Source organism: Chiroxiphia lanceolata, chromosome 1 (genome assembly GCF_009829145.1).
Source record: "Chiroxiphia lanceolata isolate bChiLan1 chromosome 1, bChiLan1.pri, whole genome shotgun sequence".
NCBI lineage: Eukaryota > Metazoa > Chordata > Aves > Passeriformes > Pipridae > Chiroxiphia > Chiroxiphia lanceolata.
This window is the reverse complement of record NC_045637.1, coordinates 120,127,455-120,152,175: the sequence shown is the minus strand read 5'-3', so window position 1 is coordinate 120,152,175 and position 24,721 is coordinate 120,127,455. Positions and strand designations below refer to the sequence as shown.

Here is a 24,721-nt window from a genome sequence, read left to right as displayed (position 1 = left end):
AGTGACTTAAGTCTGTGAGTCTTAAATCCTGAAGAATAAACTTTTGTATGTATTTCAAAAATTCTGCCAACAACAATATATAGCACAAAATCCAGATACATTTGTTGAGTAGATTCTCAGTTGTTGACGGCAAGAAAACACAGATCTATGTATTTTTGAGGGACTGATTTCCACCTTTCACTTTAAAGAACACCCTCTTCTTCATGTCTACCAGGCAGACACAGAAAAAATACCCCATAACCTCTCCCGATCTCCTGATTCTGTTTTCAATTTCATTACCTAATCAATTATAAGATCCACCTCATTTCAATCATTACACTCCCTAATTAAACACAGATACAGAGCATTCCCACATCTGCAGTAAAATACCCTGGGTTAAACAAGCTGGTTATTTTACTTCTGTTCCAAGCTGACCTGTATCATCAGCACCACTGCACTGGCTAACATTCCACAAGGAGGGACAAAACAAGCGAACCAGCATAGAGAATAATTATCCTCTATTGCCAGGGGCACCTCTAATTCAGGAATTAATTACACTGGCAAAGTAGAATGGAAAGTCTGTAAAACAGCAATAACTGCAACACCTGCTGTGTTGCTTTATATCCTCACACAGGTAGGGTGGCACTTTCAGTAAGACTAAACGGAAAAATGACCTTTGGTTATTCTTATTTTTGCTATATATACCAGAGCATCAGACAGAGAATATAATTCCTGTATTCTAAGAGAATTTGTTTTGAATTTGGAAGCAATCCCTTGGTATTTAAAGACAACTGTTATCCAATTTTTTTCTACATAAACTTCTATTTTATCAATTGACTTTTCTCTTAAACTAGATGAAAGAGACAACAGCTATAAAACAGAATAAAAATATTCTAAAACCAGAGCAGATTTTAAAATCAAATTGCAAAGAAGTTTGTGTTTTTTCTACTGGTTGCTTTGTTTGTTTGTTTGTTTTACTAGAGGTGAAAAGACGGTGAGTAACACTTCTGAGGAAAAGCAATCGCTTGGTCACTGTTCTTGTCCCGGATTTGTACAGCTCAAAGTTACATCAAAGTATGCTACCTTTGCCAATGATTAGCAGAGGCTGCTTGGAAAGAGCAAGGATAGAGGCTGCTTCAGATACAGCAGAGTGTTCAGCCATGCTGATGGGAGGTGGCAAGCAGCAATCCACATACCTGAAGAAAAACAAAACAAAAGAGGCTCTTTAAAAATTCAAAACAAGAAATGTTGAAAGATAAAACCTATTGCTTAGCATAAAATTGCAGTTGCTACAAACCATGCGACAGCATTTATTGGAATAGGATTTTTTTTTTAAATAGGCTGTGAAGTTTTTCTTCCTTGTTTCTTTAATCCTATAGGTAGTGTTGTTCCAGAGATTTACAGAGTGACATGATTATATTACCATATTAATTCATTCTGGTTTTGCACATTTCTTTACAAACTGTAATCTGCATCACATTTACAATGGAGCATTACATTTAGAGGCTGCATTTTCTTTCTTTAGGAAAACAAAATATGAAAGCAATTTATAACTCTTATTTTCTTTTATTCAGTGACTTGAAAAATGAATGTAATCTTTACGCACTTGACAGAGCTCTTATTCACCTGAAGATTCACAAAGTCCCCAGGTATGTCAATATAGCAGGAACCTGGACGACCATATATGCTGGTTCTTACAGCCTAGAAAACAGATAATCCCAGTTTTAATCACTGTTTGACATGATTTTAAAAATAGTTTAGAAAGGCAAGAAAACCCTTTTGTAGGTAGAGAAGGTACACAGTCTCATATTGCTGATGAATAAAGCTTCCATGGAGTGATTTATACCAAAAAATTAAAGTTTTGATAGCTATTTACATTTTCCCTTATATACCTGCTGGAGCCTTTCAGCAGATGTACAGTATTAGAGTCTAAATTCTTGGTTTAATTTAAAATGAGACAACTGCATTATTAGCTGTTATGTTTGGAGATACAAAATTAAACATTCATGTTGAATTCTATTTAAAGCAGCACAAACAGAGTAACACCAAGATAAACCAATGCCTCAATTTTCTATTACTTTTGATTCAGTTCTTCTATTGCAGGTAGATGCTCTGCTGAATTTGCACTTCTGGAAACAGTATCATTGTTTGCAGAATTCAGGCTGACATGGCTGAAGTGCTGCTGCTGCAGCAGTACCAAGAGACTTTGCTAATCCTCTCTGAAGCATTGAGATAAGGATGTGTTTTCTTTCAGTCTCAAAAAAACCCCAACAAAGCAATAACCAAACTCAAAATCCAAACACAACCATCTCCACTGTCTCTCCTTCCAAATCTCCTCCACATGAGAGTGTGTAACAGCTGAAGTTTATAGTATTACATTTCTAGTTACTGCACCTCTCCCTAAAAGCATTTATTTCATAAAATTTTTCCTGCCTGAAGCTAAGAAAAAACACTGCAGGGATCAGTAAGCATCAGATTGGATCAGAATCTATTTCTAACCTATTCCATAGCATTGTTCCTAGGAAAATCTCCCTGGTTGTTAATTTACTCAATCAACCCATCACCTCATATCTGCAGGATAAAACTGCTTAGAGTAACAACTACACAAAATAAACCCTCAAAACTTAAACAGAAGGAGACAGTTACCTGATGCTCTGTTGCCAATTTTGTATTTTTTCATACCTTTTCAATGACAGCAGGAATAACTTCCAGGCTGCTTGGGCGGACAGGACAGTTTGTTGTACAGCCTACCAGCTCAACCTGAATAAATGCAAACAACTATTATATCAATTTATCAGAGTGATTTGCTCATTTTCATCGATTTCAACACGAATGAAATGAAAGAAATGCCAAATGAAAAGCAACAAGGTGAAAACTTCTCCATAGAAAAATGCACTGGTGGAAACTGTCAAAACCATACTCATTCCTCTGAGTGATTAAGTTGTTTGTTTGTTGTTTTTTTTTTTTCCTCTAGAAAGTGGTGTTTCTTTTTTTGGAAAGTTTATTTTGCTTTTGTCCATTTCAGAACAGACAAAGCCAAATTACATGAGTATGTACAAAGACATTCCAGGCAATCTGCTGTATTTACGCACTGTCAACTTTAAACCAGTAGATGGAGCAAATCAACAGCCTTTTAGGATGTGTTAGGAAATGTTAGTGTTTGAGATTGTATTCCTACAATAATGAAGAAACGACATCAATTATTTAACTGAAACCTTTCTGTTGTATGTCTGTTTACCTGTGGGAATTCTTGGAAAGCTCCCATGGTTTCCTGGTTTCTGTCAGAAGAACCACCGATAACAATCAAAGGCCTAGAAAAGCATATTCAAAACCAAACCAAAACAAAGAACCTGAAGCGTGCATACATTTTTTATAGCTAAAATCACATTTATAAGTTCTCCTTACAGTCAAATCCTACTGCTCTCAGGACGCTGTGCCCACCTTCAGCATCCACAGATCTCTAAAAGAATAGACAATGACCAGCACAGTACAGGAGTGGATTCTAAATACTGGCATGTCAGACAGTAGACTTCCTAGCAGCTTTTGGGCCACTAGTTTTACGACAATCTGGCTGTATCTAGTGACTTGCATCTATCATAAAATTTCTAAAACTAAGTAATATTGCAGGCAATTTTCATTTAAGTTTGAAAACATGGGTGACAAGGTGGTTTGAGTGGAATGACATCTAATCTAAAAAGCTAAAACATTTTGGTCCAAAATATTTTGTATATAAGACGTACTGTAACACGCACAAGCACTAGAACTAAGAAGCACACTAGGATCCAATTTTTCATAAGGATTAGGTTTTCTTTGTATCCAATTTGGAACACAGCAGAAATTAGCTGACTGTCTGAGAGCACTTCTCCCTGCATTTTGTCTTTAGTAAAAAAACCCCAAAGCCCAAAGAAACGAATGAAAATTTAACACACTTAAAAGCAGTCCTGCTCTTAAATTAGATCATGGTTATATGTGGAAGACAGTATTAGCTTACAATATGGGTTAGAAATTACACATGAGTAATTTTTATTATAATTTCCACAAAATACAATAAATTATTTTCCCACAGGGAATAAAAACCGGTCTTTTATCCCATTTGTAGGTCAAACTTCTTAAAATGCTAAATGCTGAGTCAATGGAAAAAACATGTCTTATTAATCTGCTTATTCCTTCACACTAAATTGAAATATTGGGTCAATAGCTTTCTAGGGTTTTTTCTGCTGAACAGTATCTCTTCAGATACAGCCTTTCCTTTGACTGCATTTATCTATATAATGTATCAAGCTGAAACATTTACAGTGTGCTCCATGCATAATCTTAAATTTAATCCCCCTTAAGATTTGGGTATATGTGTATCTAGACCCAAGCTTCATAACCAGGCCATTTCTCCACCATAAATCAAAAATCTCAGTTCTAATCCCCTGAGGTGGTGAAATGAGAACTTCAGGCTGTATCTTACCTTTGTGAAAAATTCTTGTGGAAAAATACACTTGATGTATGCTTTACACATTTTATTCTGCTTATTCCCTGCCATAAGCAAAGTGATCAGAGCTATCCATCTGTAACGAATTTGTTTGTTCATTAAAACATTTAAATAAATTCTGAAATTATAAGTGAGAGGAACATGGGGTTTGTCACTGTCAAAGTAACTACTACTTCCCTATAGTGAAATATAATTATGAAACTGCTCAACTTTTTAGAAAGCAAACTCCAACAGCTATACCTTGAAAAGATTTAGTTCTGCTTTTAAAGTTTTACATAATTGTAACTAGAAAGAAGATTTCCCCCCGCAGAAATCATTGCACTACTGTCACAACACTGCAGACATTCTGAAGAGCAGTGCTTATAAAGCAACAGTGAAGCTTAAAAACAACAGTGAGGCAGACTATAATGAAATAAGAACAGTAAATCTTACAGACTTGCAGAAGAATTTCACTAAACTAAAAAAAATTTGAACTGCAACTTCAGGTAAAGAGCTTACCAAAGTAAAACTGGGAAGAGACTGAAACAGAGAGGAATCAGAAGAATGGATCTCCAGGCTCAAGGAGGACAACTCAGACAGGGCTTTAACCACTATCCCTTAGTCTGAGCTATTTAAAGTCACTACCACCAGAGTCAGGTTCAACATTCAGTTTACTTCTGTGCAATATGAAGTAAAAAAAGCTGAGCCATTGTAGTGCATTAACAATGCCAGGTGTTGGAATCACATTACACACAGGAGATACCTATGAGGGCTAACCTTGCCCTACAAACTGGTCTTGTCATGCCACTTCCTCACAGGGGATGGTACAGAGCAGGAGACTTAAAACCTTGTTGCCACAAAGAGCAGAAGACCTCTTTAACTTGAGCTCCCAGCTGCATAATCCACTCTTTCCCTCACTTAGGGGCTTGATGCTTGCCTGGCTGCAGAGGGAGCTATTTAGACCACTTCTCTAACATGACATTATTTACTTATTTTTGCTGGGTTAGCTTTTTGCCAGAATAATGAACTGAAACTGACTGTTGGAGCAGACAAGTAGCAGAGCTATCAAGAATGCAAGCAGCAGGAGTACATGCCCAGGAGAAAGGTGTGGAGATTATATTATTATATCCCTAGTCTTTCTCTCCAGTGCACAGCACCCTTTCTTACAATGGCAATGCCAGCCAACCTTAAATGGGAAGCATTTCTGGGATTCTCAAACATGCAATAGAATTGCCTACTAACAAAGGGGCCAAGGAAAATTAGTTCCATTAGGCTAAATTCAGGGTTTGTGAATGTTTATTTCTCTCCTTTTGGCATGTGGTAGGCAAAAGGCAAGCCTGATGCGACCAATGTAAAAATCATTCAGCAAACACTGTGGTTTGGTCAGGGAAAACTGATTTTCTTACTATATTGCCAATTTTCTGTCCAACTAGGTAAGTCACTCCCTTCGCCTTTTGCCAGGAGTACAGGCTTATGAAAGATCAAGTCAGGTAAAACAGACCTTGTCTCAGACAAAAAAAAGTTTGTGAGAAAATAGAAATATCTGCTGCAAATCCAGAAGTAAATGTGATGAACAATTCCTTTGTATAACCAAATCCACAACTGTTCAAAAGCAAGATTTGTGCACGATCTTTCTTCTTTTAATCCAAGGACACATAGTGACAGCAAAACTTTGTTCAAAAACTCGTTTTTTTTAAAAAAGAATTTGAATACTAGTGGTTTTTTTTCCCAAAATGTCAGAGACTCAATTTGTTAGTGTTCCCATTACCTCGTCCATCACACCCTGCTAATTTAATGTTCCGGATCCTATTGTTCCAGATCACATTGTTCTGGATCACACTCTGTTCTGTGAGCACACGTGCTAGGTATTACTTCTACTCCAAATACTTCAGTACAGCTTTTTGAACACTCTTCTGTGACAGACCAGCTCAAGTTGTCATGTCTCAGTGACGGCTTATAGGAGTAAATACTATCACGCTGTACATCCTTTAATTCAATACTTAATTATTGTTCTAAATGTCTGCGTGGGAAGCAAATAGGCATATTAACAATGCAGTTGTCAATTTGTTTACATATGAAACACAGTAATTCAAAGGCAATAAGGATTTAAATTTAGAAAGAACCTTTAAGACAATCTCCACAACCAGTAAAGCATTACAGGCTGAACATCAACTTCATTTTCAAACATATCCACACAACTAGCTATGCTGATAGATTTTCTAATATATGCACAATGGGGTAGGACAAAAAAATGAGAATTTTATCCATAAGATCACAAAAATGAAACAAAATTACTTTTAGGGTTGACAAGTGAAGAATTCCCTTCTCACTACCCACAACAAAGGGGTGGGAAGGGGGAAGTACAATACTAAACACTGTGGAACTCAACATCTGCAACAAATAACAATACACTATTATTGGAATTTTAAAGTGAAAATGCAGTTAAATTACCAGCAGTTAATGGTTGCATTTGCCATCCCACCAAGGGCATGTAAAAATCCTGGACCGGACACTACAAGACATACCCCTGGTCTAGATGAAAAGAAAAAGAGGGAGAGAGAAAAGAAAGTAAGCACATGGAACACCAAATAAATCATCAACAAAAATTAGTAAAATGCTGAAATATGGAATACTAAACTTTTACTCATGTCATCACAAGTCATGAATGGCAAGGAATTTGTATGAAGGACTAAAGACAGACAGAGAAATCAGAAACCATTTAGCTGTATCAACCCAATAGGAACAGCAGTTGAACAGTTGTTACGGGCCATCCACACACAGGTCTGCAAGGTATGCAGGCTTATCCTAACACAGCTCCTTACTTCTTCTACCATATTTACTCCATCATCTAACATTTATATGGAATGTGGGAAACCATTTACGTTTGCAGTTTTCTCAACTGCACTTTAGCAGCAGATATCAGCGACAAAGCTCACACAGGAAGAAGTGCATCTGATTCAACACAAATTTATTACAGTTTAGTTCAGGCAGAGGCACTTGTTATTCCAGGTGATGACAGAAGAAATGATCACTCTTAATAAGGAGTGACCACCTGCATCATCGGGTCTGCACTTCTGAGTGAGCAGACACCAGATGTTTAGTTTAGAAAAGGAGCCATACCCAAGAAGCACAAGTCCCAGGCCACTGAATGCTTCCCAACAACATTAAGGGCAGAATGCAGTACTTTGTGTTCAGCAGAAGCACACAGGAGACTGGAAGGCATCCGATCAGTCTCTGTATTGATAAGATCTTTGTTGAACAATACACCCAGATGATGAGATTGAGGTATAGCAGGCCCACCCAACTTGCAGCAAACAATGGCGGTGTGATTTCTGCCCCTCATACCAATGGTGTTAAGCTACTATTCAGATATCAAAGGGGAAAAAAAATAAAGAAAGTTATAAGATGGTCAATATTATATGAGTTTAAGCACCTCCTTGCTCTTGCTCTGAGTCATGCAACAGAAATATTGATAACTGTTACTGATATTTTAGCATTCATGCTCTGTTTTTAACTGCCCTACATCTGCACGCACTAAAAAGTTCCAGCTCCAAAACAGACAAACCTCTCTCGTTTCTAACTTAGTCTAACACAGTTAATATTACAATATTAATATTACTAAATTATATTACGAAGATTGATAAATACGGAATGTACCTGCCGGTCAAATATCCAACAGCAGATGCAGCATAACAGGCCTGTGAAAATATCGGAGTTAATTACACAATTATTATTATGTATACATTCATAACATCTTGTACATAACTTTCAACAAAAATACTGGAAATATAGAGGTACAGATTCTTCCCTGATTAGCAGAGCTTAAATGTAAGCAAAAGTAACCCTTTTCCCTCCCCATTGTAACGTATGTTCATGAAGATTATATGAAAAATCTCAAGATCCTCTCCACATTTCAGGCTCCTGTTGTTACAGAGTATTTACATTAGGAATATCTGGGATTTGAAAAAGAAAAAAATCAACAAGATAGAATAAACCAATCAAACAAAAAAACCACCGAACACTAAAACAATGCATGAAACTTCTGCCTTCCACTGCATTCTGGACTAACATGGAAGAGGGATTTGCAAGAGAAAGACAACAAGCAGAAATCCAGCCATCGCTGGAATGACTCGCTGTATGCCAGAAATCAAGCAAAAGGTTGAACTAACACACTGGAGAAATTAATCAGATGATTAGGGATTGTCTTTTCGAGCTGACCCGCTGAAGTACTTCTCATTCCACCTTCAGTACAACACTTTGTTTTAGCTAGTTTGACATTTTAAAGAAAATTGTGTTTTGAATAATTTTTCTCAGAAGTAACATCTACAACATGTGTTAGCACAGCTTATCAGCAGTGGGACATGTGACATTGCCAACTCTTTCCTATTCTTGTGCTTTGTCTTGAATGAGCAAGTTTAAACACTTATTGGAAAAACCCTCATTTTGCAATTTTTTGTAAACTTTTTTTTGAAGTAAGCTCCTGGCCTTAGAGCCTGCCTCTTTTCATTTTTAAATAGAGTTGAGATTGTTTTTTTAGTTATATTCAAGCATTCTTGTGATAAGAAGAATAAGTAACACAAAAGCTCCTTCTAAAAGTTTACAAAGCTACTAAATATTTTCCTCAAAAACATGAATTATTCTAGGTAACAGTCACCTCAGCTTCAATGAGTCAAAACACAGACTTTTTCTAAGTTTTTACAGAGAAGGAGAAACTGCCTTGAATATCCTCATTATCCTACAGATAAAGATCAACTGTCTGATCAAAAGCATGGAGCTTAGTACACAATAAGAAACCCTCATTTTCTTTGCAGCATTAGGATAGGGAATTGTTGAGCAAAAGTATACACTGATAAGAAAAATCTCTTTGCACTTTTCATACACGTCTGACATAGAGAGGAAAAATGTCACTTATGTTCAACAATTTGATGACATATCTGTGCAAAAGTTTGGAAGTATTTGGAGTATGTCTTACAAAAAATTTTGTTAATGGAGCTCTAAGCATGGAGTTGAGTTTCTATGGCAATCATGTTTTAGAACTGAGTGGCAAAATAAAGCAGCACATAGAATTTGGATTCATTTACAGTCCATTGCCATTAAAACTTTTGCTGCTTCATTCTGCAAGGAAGCAACATGACTAAAGATATCTGTGTTTAGAGGAGATTGTAAATAATGTTGAAGGTATACTTAAAAGATTTTTTTGTGTGAATAGTAGAAAGAAGAGCCATTTTACTGATGAATCTTGCACCTTCACCACTAAAACATGAGTAATGACACTCATTATCTGTTATGGTCACAAGACAGTTGATCAGCTGAAACCACATCCTTGTGTCCCTCAGACAAGCAAGAAGGATGTAGGCAGATAAAACACCATTGCCCACAAAACCACAATCAACATTAGGAAGAAATGTAGGAAGTCTAGATGTAGGCACTCAACTCAAAGCTTGCAAGCACCCATGAGCACTGGGCTTGAACTGCAGCCAAAGCAGAGGCCTGTTCCTCCCATTGAAGTGGAATGACACTAAGCAAAGTTTAATTAGTCTGTTTTCAAATCAAACATAAACAACATAGTGAGTAAACAATGGTTAAGCATTTCTGTACCCAGCAGCCCAGGTAAAATAGTACTGCCATTCCCAGGAGCAGGTCTGAGGCCCTCATGTTAATTGTATCTAATGTTCAGTGTTACAGGACTGTTCTGTATGGCTTGTGATCAACTTATTATGAGAGAGAACCTGCTGTATGAACCTGAGCTTGGTACGTGGTGTCTTCTGTTACCACATACAACTTAAGTCCAGGCCTTGCAAATAAGGACACAGGTTGAAAGCAGCAGTCCCAGAATAATAAATGATTTGCTAATGGCCAATAACTTGTCATTGAAAAAGTGTGACTTTGAGCTCTGGGAAGACACTGTTTCGGGTAGAGCAGCAACGGCTAAGCAACAGGAAAAACCAAAACAGAACAAAAAAACACAGATGTGCAACAGGATCAGGTGCCTGTCTGGGCCTGGGAAAGTACCATCCTGCATCATACAGTCCATAGTCCAGGCATGGAGGACAAGGGGTTAGATCTGTTCAGAGACCAACACATCTTATAAAAAAAGATCTTGAATGTAGGAGGTGGACTAAACGATGCCCACTTTTGTTCCAGATGCCCTTCCTGAAGGGTTCTCAATTCCCCTGACAGCTGCACCAGCTCCAGCATATTTGTAAACTCACAACTAACTCAGGTTATGAATATCAAAAAGAGATTGCTTTGAATATGTAGTGATAATTATTATTAAAGATTAGGAACTAAACATAAGCAATGTGCATTATTAACAAGTAACAATCTAGTAAAGGGGATTTTTTTTAGTTTAAAATTCATCTGGGTTACCAGTCTTCTAAACAATCACAGCAATCTCTAATTACCCAGGACAGATACACAAAATACATGCCGCTGTGGAGTTGCAACACAACTTTCCAGTGTTCAAAGGGCATTTGGATGCAGGTCAAACGGCTTCTGGCAAACTTATGCCATATTACAGGTCACAGGAGATTGGCTTACAGCTATTGGTAGCACTACTTATCTTTTAACTCCATGCTTTAATCTGGTCTTCTGTTCTGCAGTTTTATGGGCTTTTCACAGGATCACAGAATCATTTAGGTTGAAAAAGACCTCCAAGATCATCGAGTCCAACCTTGACTAGTCACCACCTTGTCAACTAGAGCATGGCACTGAGTGCCAGGCCAATCATTTCTTGAACAGCTCCAGCAGTGGTGACTCCACCACCTCCCTGGGCAGCATAAGGACATAAGGATAATTTTGTCAACAACATTTGTCAGTTTTCCACAATTGATGTCAACCAATAAATACAGTGCTTGATAATTGTCTTGAGATTTTTTTTCCTGTGTTTTAACCTTGTTTATGGGTCCTGTGTCCTATGAGCACTATTAATTAGAATTTTAGCCACTTTTACAAGGAAATGGTTTTGCTACATCTGGCCCATAAATGAGGCAGAAACTCGATCCTTGGAAAAAACCTTAATTTTCCATATATCTGAGATATATGGTGAAGGCACAGCTGCCTTCACCAATAAAGGAAGCAGCTGTATACACTTCTCCACAGCCAGACCATACAACTAATAACTTAGACATTTAAACCTATGAGTGTAAATATGAGTGTATCTTGAATATACTGTGTATAACCTTTCACCCTCTCCTCTGCCAAGCAGTTACTCTATGTCTTCAATGAGGATAAAAAACAAAGCAAAACTCACTACAAGATGTATCTTTATTCATTCTTTTCCAGTCCCCAAAGAAGACAAACCCTGACATTTGATACTTAAACAAGTCTTCATGTAATTTTCATTCCACTAAGCAAAAGTAATTCATCTTTTACACAGCAGAATGTTCTTGTCTACTAGATTCTTGCACAGTGACAAAAGGGTGATAAGTAGGACAGCATCTCATTTGGCAGTGCAAAGCAATCTTCCCTGTTAAATTACAGACATATGAGGACATTAATTTTAATTGTTTTAATAACCACAGCTAAAACTAGAATATTTGCTAAATGGCCTACAGGAATATAAAGGCTGTGTTGAATTCCCAGTCCTTCAAGGAATCAAATACACCTTTTAAACATGTTTGTATATATTTGCCTTTCTCATATGTTGCAGATTTTCCATAGAGACATGCATTCCTCTAAATTCCCACATTCCAATACAAGAATGTATGGATTAGACAGCAAAAACATACAGCTCGTGACCACTGTTAACTGAACTACTGTTATAATACTTCATTGAGGACTGGGACAATCCACAAAGGCTACGAATTACATGGCAGAAAACAGAAAAAAGGACACTGCTGCAAAATACAGGTCCAGAATATCTGAAGGATCTTCTTGTGTTAAAGTGGTAAAATTCTAATTAATAGTATTCATAGGAGATAGGACCCATAAACAAGTTAAAACACAAGAAAAACATGGTAAGATAATAATAGAGAAATTTATTTACTGGTTGGCACCAATTACGGAAAACTGACAAATGTTGCAGAGGAACTCTGAGTAAGGAAAACTGATGGTTCATCTGCCAGCAGTCCAACAACCAGCAGCTACAGCTTGCACAGCAACCCTTGAAAATGAGGGATAAACCTGAGCTTATTATCTTCACCTCAGACACCTAAGGAACTACTGAATAACTAAGGAAGTTTTTACTACTGGGGAAAAACAACAATCCAGAACTAGTGGCAAAACATCAAAATGGTTGCCACAACAATCCCATGGAGCACTACAGGTTGGGGACAGAGTGGCTGGAGACTGGCCAGGCAGAAAGGGATCTTGGGAGTACTGACTGACAGCAGGCTGAACATGAGCCAGCAGTGTGCTGAGGTGGCCAAGGAGGCCAATGGCATCCTGGCCTGTATCAGGAATAGTGTGGCCAGCAGGACCACGGAAGTGATTTTTGTCCCTGTACTTGGCACTGGTTACGTTGCACCTTGAGCACTGTGTCCAGCTCTGGGCCCCTCAATTCAGGAAAGACATTGAGGTGCTGGAGCAGGTCCAGAGAAAGGCAACGAAGCTGCCTTTGAAGGGTCTGGAGCACAAGTCCTATGAGGAGCAGGCTGAGTGAGCTGGGGGTATTCAGCCTGGAGAAGAGGAGGCTCAGGGGACACCTCATCACTCTCTACAACTACCTGAAAGGAGGTTGTAGATGGGGGGGGGGGGGGAATCTGTCTCTTCTCCCAGGCAACAAGTGACAGGATGAGAGGGGACAGTCTTAAGCTGCGCCAGGGGAGGTTTAGTTTGGACATCAGAAGAAGTTCTTTACAGAAAGAGCGATCAGAATGGGCTGCCCAGGGAGGTGGTGGAGTCACCGTCCCTGGAGGTGTTTAAGGAAAGGCTGGATGTGGCACTTAGTGCCATGGTCTAGTTGACATGGTGGTGTTCAGTCAAACGCTGGACACAATGATCTCAGAGATATTTTCCAACCTAATTGATTCAGTAATTCTGTGAAAATGCTGAGGAGCTTGAGTCTAATTTCTGACACCTACACAACGAAGCTGAAATACATATAACTAAGAGAGTCTAAGTATATGTTCCTGCTTGATTTTTAGCATTCAGAAGCATTATAACTTTCTATGGTTTACTGCTTGGTGAGCATTTAAAAATTTGTTAAGGGAAAAAAATCATAATTATTTAAACTCTCGGGACAAGTTTATCAACTAGCAGGAAAATTTTCCTCTTTGGGCACTTAAGAACAGAACATAGACAAGGAAAATAAGTAAAGAGGTAGGTCAGAAAGAAATTAAAATACTACCAATTAGAGAGAGAATGATAATATTGTCCTAATTTGGAAGGGACAGTAAAAGAAAATGACAGGAAAAAAATTTAAGAAATAAGAATATTGGAAAGCCTATAGAAAGCCACAGAAAAACAAAACACCTGGATGAGCATCTCAAAAAGTGGCAGATAAAAATTGATGATATATGACTTGAAGGAGATAAATTTGATAATTTTTTTCTGTCTGTTTCAAAATGCTCTGTTCAAATTCTTTCCCCCCCTATTTTCATCCTACACTCGCTCCCTTTTTGGAAAAAGGCATTTAAAAATGAAATACGCTGCAATTCCCTTAACAGGAAATGAGGGGCCACTTTAAAACGGAAGCGGGAAAAGAAGGGCACAAAGAAACACTCAACTCAATGGCCCAGTGCTCTCCATATTCCAGAACGAGTGACTGCTTCTCTACAGGTTCTTTAAAGGAACATTCAGAGACCACATGCTTTCTAGTAAGAAAACATAAACCGGGTTTCATTCCACTGCAAAACATTTAAGGTAAGGATTGGTCCCACTACAGATATATACTTACAGCTTGTTCATTTCTCATTCCCACGTATTTTATTCCAGCTGCCTGGGCTGCAATTGCAATTTCAGTGACTGGAATACCAACAATGCCAAACATGTATTCAATATTCTATAAAGAAAAATGTTAGAACAAATCAGATTTTTTCTCTCCAAAAGACAACTTTAATAAGCACATGCCAAAGACAGACATGCTAACAACACAGGCAGTCTAAAACTAAAATGTAACAACATATAGAAGTTTAGAGGTCACTGTGGAAACATACACAATGCCAGCCGGTATTTCCAGCTCAGCCCTCTGTGGTTGTGAAAGCCTTGGATTTTGGAGGCCCAGAGGGACTGGGACAATGGTTCAGTGCCTCAGTCAACATACGTTCAGTGCTTTCTGCTGATCAATTCTCACTTGGAACTTCTCCGTCACTTTCCTGTTTCCGGGTAAGTCAGCTTCACCTACTCTCATGGCATCTCATGTTCTTGCACTTTCACAGAAAACAGACACCAAAAAGGCCCCAGGCAATAACTGGGGTAGTACCGTGCACAAAGAAACGCTGAGATAAAGAAGACTGTGCTTATTTTTATTACAGCCGAGCGCCGTTTCTCTGTGTGTCACAGGCTAAAGCAAAGTCTTCTGTCAAGGCCGGTGTCAGGTCAGCACCAGCTCGAGTTCAGAGATAACACAAAGCTTTGATCACTGTAAAGGAGGCGCAGGAGGCACATCCAGCTGCCAGGGGAAGAGCCGTGGAGGGCTGTCGGCATTGCCTGGCGGTAACGGGGAAGGGACTGAGCTCGGGAAGGGGCAGGCTCGGGAAGGGGCGAAGAAAGGAATCACTGCGGGCCTGCGGAACGCCGCCCCCGGGTCAGGGGTGCCCGGCAGCACCGGGACCAGGCGGGGCCAGGCCGCTCCCGGGGCCGTGCGGCGGGACCTCCCTCCCTCCCTCCCATAGAGCGGCGGGGCGAGCCTTTCCCGCCCACTCCCGGTGAGTCCGGCCGCGCACACTCGTTCTCCGCGGGCACCCGCGGCCCGGCGGGCGCTGTCCCTGCCCCCTGGTTGCCGGCCCCCCGCCCCGCACCCTCACCTGATCCCGGAGGGCCTGGGCGATGAGCTGCGCCCCGCTAAGCGCCTCTCCCTCCATCGCGCCGGCACCGCCGGACCGGGCCCGGCCGAAGGTCGGAGCAGGTGACTGACAGCCCGCCCGGCCAATCAGGCGATGGGGGGCGGGACCGAGGGCCGCGGGTACCACCCCTGCCCTGGGGGCGAAGCCTAGGGGAGCTCCCGATTGGCCAGAGCGGGCAACCAATCAGGAGGCCGGGAGGTGCCGGCCCCCAGCGTGAGGTGGGAGCGGGACGGGCCTTCCCGGCTCCCGGCGGGAGCGGGGGTGGAGGGGCGGGATGTGGAGGGAGCGGTCTCGGAGCCGGGAAGGCGCGTTTGTTACCGGCCCCGAAGGTCTGCGTGAGCCGCAGGGCCTCGCGGATGCCCGGGGCTGCCGCCCTGAGCTCTCTGGCGCTGTGGGGCCGGTCAGAGATGGCGAACGCGGAGCGGGGCAAAGTAGGGGAGGGTTTGGCGTTGGGTGCCCGCCGCCGACGCTCATGGGGAGGAGTGTGGGACATCTCGCCAAAATCCCAGATGAGGCATGGCGCACACCCATTTCCTGGCTCGGCCCGTTCGGGCACTCGTGGCAGAAGTGACACGGTTGACAACATGTCCCTGCCCCACCCTCCCCTTGTCCAGCCAAACCCCTAACGATAGCAGCGTTCCGTTCACCCTCACTCATCAAACAACAACAAAAAAGTAGATAACGAAACATAGATAACATAAAACCTTTGCAAAACGTACATAGTAAAATAGTGCAATCAAATGCAGCAAATAAAAGCAGTAGACAGGATGTATCAGTGGAAAAAAACCCCTTGAATTTCACTATGTATATTCTTATTATATGCTGTATAATCTATAATAGAATGCCGGCAAAGTCACAATCCACGGATATCATACAATATGAAAAAGTCTATTTTTTTATAGCAGTTTAATATTTACCTAGTAATTATTACTTTTTATGTTACTGTCATTACTGCTTATGTTACTATTATGTTACTTATTGCTACTGTTTATGTGACTGCTCTACATTGGGTATTGCCTAATATGCATTTGCTGTTAATCACTTGAGGACCCAGATGAGTGCTGTACTACCTGTGTTATTTTTGTAGTCTGTTGGATTATTGTGAGTACAGAAGTACTAAGAAGCAGGTATGTGTTGCTTTTCTGTACATACATCCAGATGTGGTGAGAGGTGACATTCTAAGTTTCCAAGGCTGTTGAAAAGCGAGTGAATGGATGCTTTACTTCATGACATAAACAACAGAATTTGTTGATTAGATAGTTCTGAAAAGCTGAATAGGAAGAGTCTGCAGCGGGACTGCAGGGTAAACTTGGTATCCAAACTCAAACACCAGTCTTTTTATCCTTCGTGTGGAAGGAATATAAGTGAATATTGTGACTGGATGACAGTAACAGTGCTATGAAATACTTGTATTTGGGTGAGATGATCCTGCTGGAGCCTCTCTGCCGGGCAACAGACCATGTAAATCACAGGAAAGGGACAGAAAAAGAGATACAATTCAGTTCATGAAAATTTAAAGTTGTAGCTCAGGTGAGGTGACAGCTCTATAGACCCTAAGCAAATTAACTTCTCCTTAAGGACAAGATTTATTAGATGGTGTAGCATTTTCCAGTGAGAAAAAAATCCAGAATGTGGCAGAAACATATTTGAAATCTCAACAGCCTACGGGCTGAGTAAACCCCACTGGTGTCCTTATTTTGCTGGAAAGGTTAACATACCCAAGCCCAGCCTTGGGGCTTGTCACAGCTCACCTTGTTAGGAGCAATCCATCAGATAGCAATTGTTTAAACTGTCAAACAGGGGAAAAGGCTTTGGGGAGCACTCACACAGGTGCTCACCCACCGTCTGTAGGACTAGCAGTAATCACAGCCAAGGGAAAGGACTTGGAGGAATTATTGTAGTTATTATTTTAGTTGGCCTAGGTTTAGCAATATGGGATTGTGTGCATGTTACATGTTTGGTCCTAAACCTCTTGTGCATCTAAATGAGGAAGGGATTCAGAGTAGTACTTTTGAGTGTTTCTGACCACCAGAAAATGAACTGTGGCAGAAAAATAAGAATTCTCCAAGTATGTTTGTAAAATACAACATTTTGTAGAAGCCTTTTAATTTTTTCTGTTGGTGTGTTTGGCTTAGAAGGCAAAAAGGCGATTTTACTAATGCATAGCAATTCCATCCCGTGGTCTGAAACTCTCCAACTCTTTCCATCCATTGTAATGATGAATTCTAATTACATCTTAGTTGACAGCTTTAGTGAAGAGCAGCTGACTAGAACCCATTCCAGTCCTAAATAGGCATTTTGGCTCTGAAGCGGCGACGGAAATAGAAAAGAGTGTTTTGTCAGTGAAGTGCCACACAGTTTGTTTATTTTCAGTAGGTTCCTTAACTGTGAGAGGTTTCCCACCCATCTTCTCCCTCCTTCTGATATTGCTTTATATTTTCACATGTGCTTTGGTATTTCATTTGCAAAGCTGAGATGCACAGGGCAGACCCCTCTGTTCTTGATGTGCATTACCAAATCACCCCTTGTAGCTACTGGGTGTTTTCCTCAAGATGCAGAATAGCAGGGGTAGCTTATTGTACATCACTTCAAAACTGTTTATATAAATGCAGTATCTTTAATCCATCTGATTACAGAGATGCCATGGATTTATTCTGGTTTTATTGTTCTTTAAATAAATTTACCCTCGAAGGCACGTATGTATGGACACTTTAGCTAATTAAAGCTCAAGGAAATATGAGTATGTAGTTGAGTTTAGCAGCATCGAATACCTAAGTTACTCCTGGACCCTTATAAGTGCTTTTATTACATGTTAAAACTTTTAGGTTTAGCAAACATATCTTCTGCCTGCCATGGGCACTAAGGTTATGATTTTGCTGTCCTACATGAGACTGTGTTGCTATCAAACTAGTGTTGCTAATGGCATGTAGAACTTGTGGAAGTAAACAAGTGACTTAAACTAAGTACTTACTATATTTTTTCTTCAATTTGCTCATCGTTAGTGTTTAGGTAAAAAAAAAGCCCACAGCAATATTGAGGATTTTGTCCTGGAATTTAAGCAAAGAGATGTTTTCAGTTAACTTGCCGTAGACTTTCTTTCTTTAGGTACAAAACTACAATGTAATATGAATAAAAATAAGACTGGGATTAGTTGAGAATTGATCTTTTTTTCCTGTTGAACTCCTAATAGGAACGAGAGAAGGCTCTTCATGTGTGTGTCTATCAGTCTGTATTTGCTTTGGAAAAATTCAGGAGTTGTGGACTACAAAGACTGCAGGCCATTAAGAGCATTTTAGAACATTTTTTTTTTCTTGCATAAGAGTTCCCAAGGAGCAAATACAATCAACAAGTCAGTGACTGAATTTATGGGCTGTCAATTGTGTAGCATTAGTGCTCCTGCATGCTCTTTCAACTTCACTAATATTTGAGGTTTAATTCCTTAATGATATTAGTAACAATGTGGTGATAGATGAAGAATTCTCATACTGTGAGAATAATTCTGAAGAAAAGAGCATTTCTATAGTATTTCTGAAGTGTTGCATTCATTGTGTCAGTCCTTGTTCTGTATAAGTAGTTTACTAACTTGGGAAGTCAAAAGGCTACATGGCCCATATTGCAGAGTGCCCCAGCCTTTCAGAGTCAATAATTCTTAATTTCTTTCTAAGAAAAGCTCAGTAATGCAAATTTTCTCCATTTTGTATGAATTTTTGATTTATTGTTATTACTATGAAAGCATTTTTAACCTTACTCATCTGCACTGTATAGGAGGAATGCGGATCTGAATGGCACTCAACATTTTTATAGATGTTCAAAAAAGCTGCACTGTAGGAAAAATATTTGCCTTTTACACATGTGGAGTTGGAAAGCCTAACTCCATAGTTAACCCTAATCCATAATCCATTAGGAGAGGCATTTTCATGATAGAAAGATAGATAAATGCAGAACAAGTGTCTGATATAATTTTTCTGGCAATCATCTGTTTCAGTTATTATTGATAAAATAAGTTCTATTTCTACTTGACTACTAAATACAGCGTTCAAGTAATTTTAGGATATGCTACTTTTAAATACATCCTCCATCACCAAATAGCAGAGGAGATGCAAATTTGTGAGCTGCTTTTAACTTTTCCCAAAGATGCTTTGATATATGGTGAAATAATCTATAAATGAATGTTAAAGTTAATTGTAAAGGGAGGCCAAGCAAAGAGATCAATATACGAAGCTAAAACGCTTTTAAACAGGAAACAGTTATTTAAAGCACTAGTACAGATAGATTTAAGGTTTAGAAACAATATGCATGTGGTCATTCAGGAATTTAAGAACACCCCACTCAGTTCAAACACTGCTAAGAGTCTCAGTTACTGTCTGTATTTAATCGTAAATTTAAAATCCTGGCATGATATTTTGCTCAAGCTTCCCCCACCCCACCCGTTTTCTTTTTTTCCCTCTAGATTTATGGCATACACCATGGTGCATCTGTGGTGGAAGCTGTCCATCACCTTTTTCTTCTATCAAGTTGTCTCAGGAAGAGTCAGGAGAGAGGGGCATTATGTTGCTGCCGTGTATGAGCACGAGTCCGTACTGAGTCCCAACCCGACAGCCCTGGTGGATCGGCGCTCCGCCCTGGATCTCATGGGCAAGAACCTCGACATCTACGAGCAGCAAGCAGTAGCTGCTGCCAGACAGGTATTGCCACAACTTGGAGCAGCTGTGTGTGCCTTGGGGATATATGGAGTAGCTGCTGTTTGAAGATAATCTTTTACATTTGTGTTCCCAAGCAACTAAAGCTATATTTATGTACATAACTATGGTCTGGGTTTTCAGACACTCTGACCTGCCAGCAGCTCTGAAAAAAAAATCAGGCCAGTTAGCATCCCGCCTGGCTCGGGTTATTCCAAGCTTGGAAAAACACGCCTATAGTTATTTAGTATAGGGAAATTAATTTTCTATTTTGGTCTGAATACCTAGCTCCTTTCTGTTTTCTTAAATGGAATGTTTTCACTGAAAGATTGTCTTACGAGCAGCTGTCTTTGAGTTTGATTTTGTTCCAGTGCTCTCGCTGGAATTCCTGAATGTTTCTAAAAGCTAAGGAAGTTAAATGCTTTGGAAATTAGTGTTCCACCATTAACAGTTTTGTGGAACTAAAGTTTTCCATTCCTTTCTCCTACCCTACTGTGGAATGGTTCTCAGTCTAAATATATTTAGAGGAGAGAGACTAGTATTTCTGGCTATTCCTATGCAGAGCACCCTTTCTTTCCCTCACTGGAAAACCCGAAGCTGGTTCTGGTCAAAGGAAGCAACTGTTACTGTCCCTACACAGACAAGAATTGACCTGCAATTTTCACAGATCTGTTGATTTGGGAGAGAATAGTTACCATTTTTGTATAATTTTGTATAATTTTTTTAGACATTCAGATGACTGCACAGAAGCATAATAGCAGCACTGCACCCAAGACCCATAAAGCATCCCAAAGCCATAGCATAGGTAATACACTTGAACTGACTTTTGAAAAGTAACAGGAATTTGAATGACTGATACTGTGACTGATCTAAATGGAATCCACCTCATTTTTAGGAACAGTTCAGCTCTCCCTGAACTTCAGGTAGACCCAGCCTAGCTCTTGCATGGCTACATTTCTACCAGGCTCTGTACTGCTTCCACTGTCAAGCTGTTTCTGAAATTAATAGTCCCAGTACCCTGTCCAACCCTATATACCTCATCTGTTAAGTGATGCTGCACTCACTTTTGATACAGGTGCAGCACCTTTGACAAAGTTCGTCTGCAAACAGCATAATTCTGATAAAAAAATTAAGACAAGTTTTTAACATCATTAGTCTTTAACCTGAATCATGTCATTCTCATGACTCGTTTGAAGGGAGAACACTTTTGGTGAGAACTAAGATTAAGTCCTGCTCTTATTTGCATGCCCTTAAAATAATGTCAAACACATTATTTTTCAAGATAAAGGTATGTATCAGGTTAAGAAAGATTTTTTTTAATACACAATTACACCTGCTACATAGTTACACCTACTATGAAGTCAAAGAAAAAATACTTTGAAGCTGCATTATTGGCAAAACATAACTGGATTATACTTAACTTTCTTTAGCTCTTCCTACCCATGAGATCCCCTCTTTTCCTTTGCTTTGCCTACAAAACATGTATTTGTTTTACACACAGGGGGCACAGATCATTGTTTTTCCTGAAGATGGAATCCATGGCTTCAACTTCACCAGAAGCTCCATTTATCCTTACTTAGATTTCGTTCTGCATTCGCACTCTGGGAAGTGGAATCCGTGCAGAGAGCCCTATTTGTTCAATGACACAGAGGTAAACATAGGAGTGATTGATGTCTGCAGGGGTGGAATAACTAAATGCTAGGTTTGTGCTCCAGGTGGGAAATAGCTCTAGTTGTTTTGCTTAGGGAAGTAAGCAGGAGGTTTAACAACTCGCAGTACCAGATTCTGTTTTCATGGATGCTCAGGTTATGCTGGTTTCATTCTGTTTAGATACGTACACAAAGGCTCATACAGCTTTTGTATGAGCCATCTGGATTTGTCATCTCCTCCTCCCCAACCTCTGAAATGGTAATTACTCTTCTAGTAAGAGGTGTTGTGTGTGATTTTATTTTGAACAACACTGTTTTATATAAAACAACATAGTAGTATCTTTGCTTTTGGTGCATTCTCGTTACTGGGGTTTAATGACTTGATGACACCATAACATTCTGACTCAGTGGTCTGGGTGGGGGGATGTGTGTGTTTGTGTGTGAAATGATCAGCACAAGTAACAGGATTTGATCTGCTGCAGTGTAATAGAAGTCACAGCTTGACACGGACCAAGCGTGATTACATAAGATGTGACCTCCACGTTACAAAAATAGTGTTTTCATTGACTGTTCTGGACCCGAACTGAAAATAACCATGCTTAGTTATATAGACTGTTAATTCTTATTAACCTTACGGTAGCCAACATAATGAAAGAAGTCATGCATGTACCTGCTAAGCAGAATTTGTGTGCTAACATGAATCTTGTAAGCTGTAAGTGATGACCTATTTTGGCCTATGAATCTTTACTACCCATGATCATGGCCAAGCAAGCAAGAAGTTGGTTTGCCAGTCAGACCCTGTTGGAGATTGCAGTACTGGCAGTCTTGGGTGCAGTGTTCTGTGATATGGAAGAAATATCCCAGTAATACTGTGGTCTGTAACATTTTGTATTTCTTTTCTGTAACTATGCAAAATCTGTTGATTTACATCTCTGCTTCTGTAAGTGCAGCTAGTACTTGCTTCTTAAAATTTTATAGTAAAAACATCCAGTTGCAGGAACAAGACATCACAGTTGCAAATGATCACTATTAGAAGTTCTAAAGGCACCCACAGATCAGTTGTGCTACCTTGGCAAAGCTTTCAGTTGACCTATGGTGTTTGAAAGCCATTGGTGCTCCTACAAGTCAGAAATTTCTGAAAATTAACAACCTTGAAATAGAGAGATTTATTTACTTACTTCTCAGGAAATGAAACCCATATATTTTTTTCCAGTTCTATTTTAAAATTAATATCCAAAATACTTTTCTGTCTACAAAGCTATTGGTTCCAGTAACTTTTGTCACAAAATCATTGGTACTTTTAAATTTTACAGATATGGTCAAACATGCTCAATTTTGAACACAGTTGAAAGTAGTAATTTGAAAAGTATTAAATAACTCATAGGTGCTTAAGTAGAACGTATTCCTCCATTTTCTGCAGTGCTTACATTTCTCCATACTGTTTTCCAGGTTATTCAGCGTCTGAGCTGCATGGCACTGAAGAACAAAATATTCCTTGTGGCAAACTTAGGAACTAAGCAGCCCTGTGATCACACTGACCCTCACTGTCCACCTGATGGAAGGTACCAGTTCAACACCAACGTGGCGTTCGATGATGACGGTACGTTGGTAGCCACATATCGCAAACACAACCTGTATTTCGAATACGCTTTTGATACCCCTCCAGAGCCTGACTATAAACACTTTGATACCCCTTTTGCTGGCAAGTTTGGCATGTTCACTTGCTTTGATATACTCTTTTTTGAGCCCGCAGTGAACCTCATCAGACAATACAATTTGAAACAAATTGTGTATCCAACTGCCTGGATGAACCAGCTCCCACTCTTGTCTGCTGTAGAATTTCAACAAGCTTTTGCAACAGCTTTCAATGTCAATATTTTAGCAGCTAATATCCACCACCCTACCTTGGGCATGACAGGGAGTGGGATATACACTCCAGTCAAATCCTTCATCTACCACAACATGGAAAGTTATGGTGGCAAGCTCATAGTAGCAGAAATTCCTGTGATTACCACGGATCATGAAACCAATTTGGAGAGTAATGAAAGATTCAGAGTGAACTTACATGACTCATGCAGGACTTTTACGAGCACCTTGCTGGATGATCAAGTTTGCTTTAAGGAGCAAGAAGAGGCTCCTGGCAGAGTATCTGAAAAAGGAAATGAACAGTTACCTCCCCCATTTTATGCAGAAATGATGTATGACAACTTTACTTTCGTTCCTGTATGGGGGGAAAAAGGACAGCTCCAGGTTTGTGCCAATACCCTTTGTTGTTACTTAAATTATCAGAGAGCTGTTTTAACTGATGAATTATATGCTTTGGGAGTTTTTGATGGGCTCCATACAGTGCATGGCACATACTATGTCCAGGCCTGTGCGTTAGTGAAGTGTGGTGGTCTCAGCTTTAGCACTTGTGGACAGGAGGTTACAGATGCCACTGCTCTGATAGATTTCCAGCTATGGGGAAATATGAGTACCCCTTACATCTTTCCTTTGCTGCTGACGTCTGGTATTACCTTGGACTTTGCTGATCACATGGGCTGGAAAAACAACCACTATTTCATGAGCAAAAATAGAACATCTTCTGGCCTTCTGACAGCTGCTCTGTATGGACGATGGTATGAAAAGGACTAGCACAGATATCTGAGTCAGAAAACAACTGCCTGTATGTTCAGAGTATTTATCTTAACAGAAGTTGTTGAACATCCACACTTCCTAGAGGTCCAGGTGTGTTTGTTAAATGACTCACTGATTAGGTTCCACATTTGAAATGATAAGCAAAGCACCCTAAGAATCTGTAAGTACAGTCTGTACTGGGGTAGTTTATGTCTTACCAGAAGGGAAAGAACTGCCTTGCAAAGATAAAGGCTTGCTGTAATTTGGTGAGATGTTTTATATGGGGGAAACAACTCATTTCAACTGAATTTGTTCCTTTTAATTTAATCCTTTCATTTTCTGGTGTTCTGGCTTGGAGTATGGAAATGAATGGAATGGAAAACTGTTGCAAGA

General features: G+C 39.8%; 2 protein-coding genes across 9 annotated transcripts in view; one reads left to right on the top strand and one right to left on the bottom strand.

Annotated features, from left to right (window-relative positions):
• The window catches only part of HACL1 (2-hydroxyacyl-CoA lyase 1), a 24,655-nt gene extending 9,206 nt beyond the window's left edge, over window positions 1–15,449 (bottom strand). For 2 of the 5 annotated variants that reach the window (XM_032707459.1, XM_032707476.1), the window contains exons 1-8: window positions 15,346–15,449; window positions 14,277–14,381; window positions 8,096–8,136; window positions 6,890–6,970; window positions 3,218–3,290; window positions 2,662–2,739; window positions 1,586–1,680; window positions 1,063–1,175 (exon numbers count right to left, since the gene is read on the bottom strand). In XM_032707459.1, coding sequence (XP_032563350.1) covers window positions 1,063–1,175; window positions 1,586–1,680; window positions 2,662–2,739; window positions 3,218–3,290; window positions 6,890–6,970; window positions 8,096–8,136; window positions 14,277–14,381; window positions 15,346–15,402 — 643 coding nt within the window. In that variant the 5' untranslated portion in view covers window positions 15,403–15,449. Of the gene's footprint in view, window positions 1–1,062; window positions 1,176–1,585; window positions 1,681–2,661; window positions 2,740–3,217; window positions 3,291–6,889; window positions 6,971–8,095; window positions 8,137–14,276; window positions 14,382–14,535; window positions 14,749–15,345 lie in introns of those variants that run through there. The other 3 variants (XM_032707467.1, XM_032707483.1, XM_032707490.1) reach the window with 3 other exon arrangements.
• On the top strand, window positions 14,912–24,721 carry BTD (biotinidase). Of its 4 annotated transcripts, none has more exons than XM_032707513.1 (4): window positions 14,912–15,034; window positions 19,835–20,069; window positions 21,565–21,714; window positions 23,162–24,721. In XM_032707513.1, exons 2-4 carry the CDS (start codon window positions 19,839–19,841, stop codon window positions 24,344–24,346), a joined length of 1,566 nt encoding a protein of 521 aa, XP_032563404.1. In that variant the 5' UTR covers window positions 14,912–15,034; window positions 19,835–19,838; the 3' UTR covers window positions 24,347–24,721. The 4 variants fall into 4 exon arrangements, with proteins under 4 accessions (XP_032563404.1, XP_032563395.1, XP_032563412.1 ...); XM_032707504.1 differs by having other exon boundaries at window positions 14,940–15,246; XM_032707521.1 differs by lacking the exon at window positions 14,912–15,034 and adding an exon at window positions 15,539–15,602.

Excerpts from the sequence above, each read along its gene's own strand:
- BTD (XM_032707513.1), top strand. The coding sequence starts at position 19,839 with ATGGCATACACCATGGTGCATCTGTGGTGGAAGCTGTCCATCACCTTT. Across the intron at positions 20,070-21,564 it reads CAGTAGCTGCTGCCAGACAG|GGGGCACAGATCATTGTTTT; the intron begins GTATTGCCACAA and ends TTTTACACACAG. Across the intron at positions 21,715-23,161 it reads ATTTGTTCAATGACACAGAG|GTTATTCAGCGTCTGAGCTG; the intron begins GTAAACATAGGA and ends ACTGTTTTCCAG.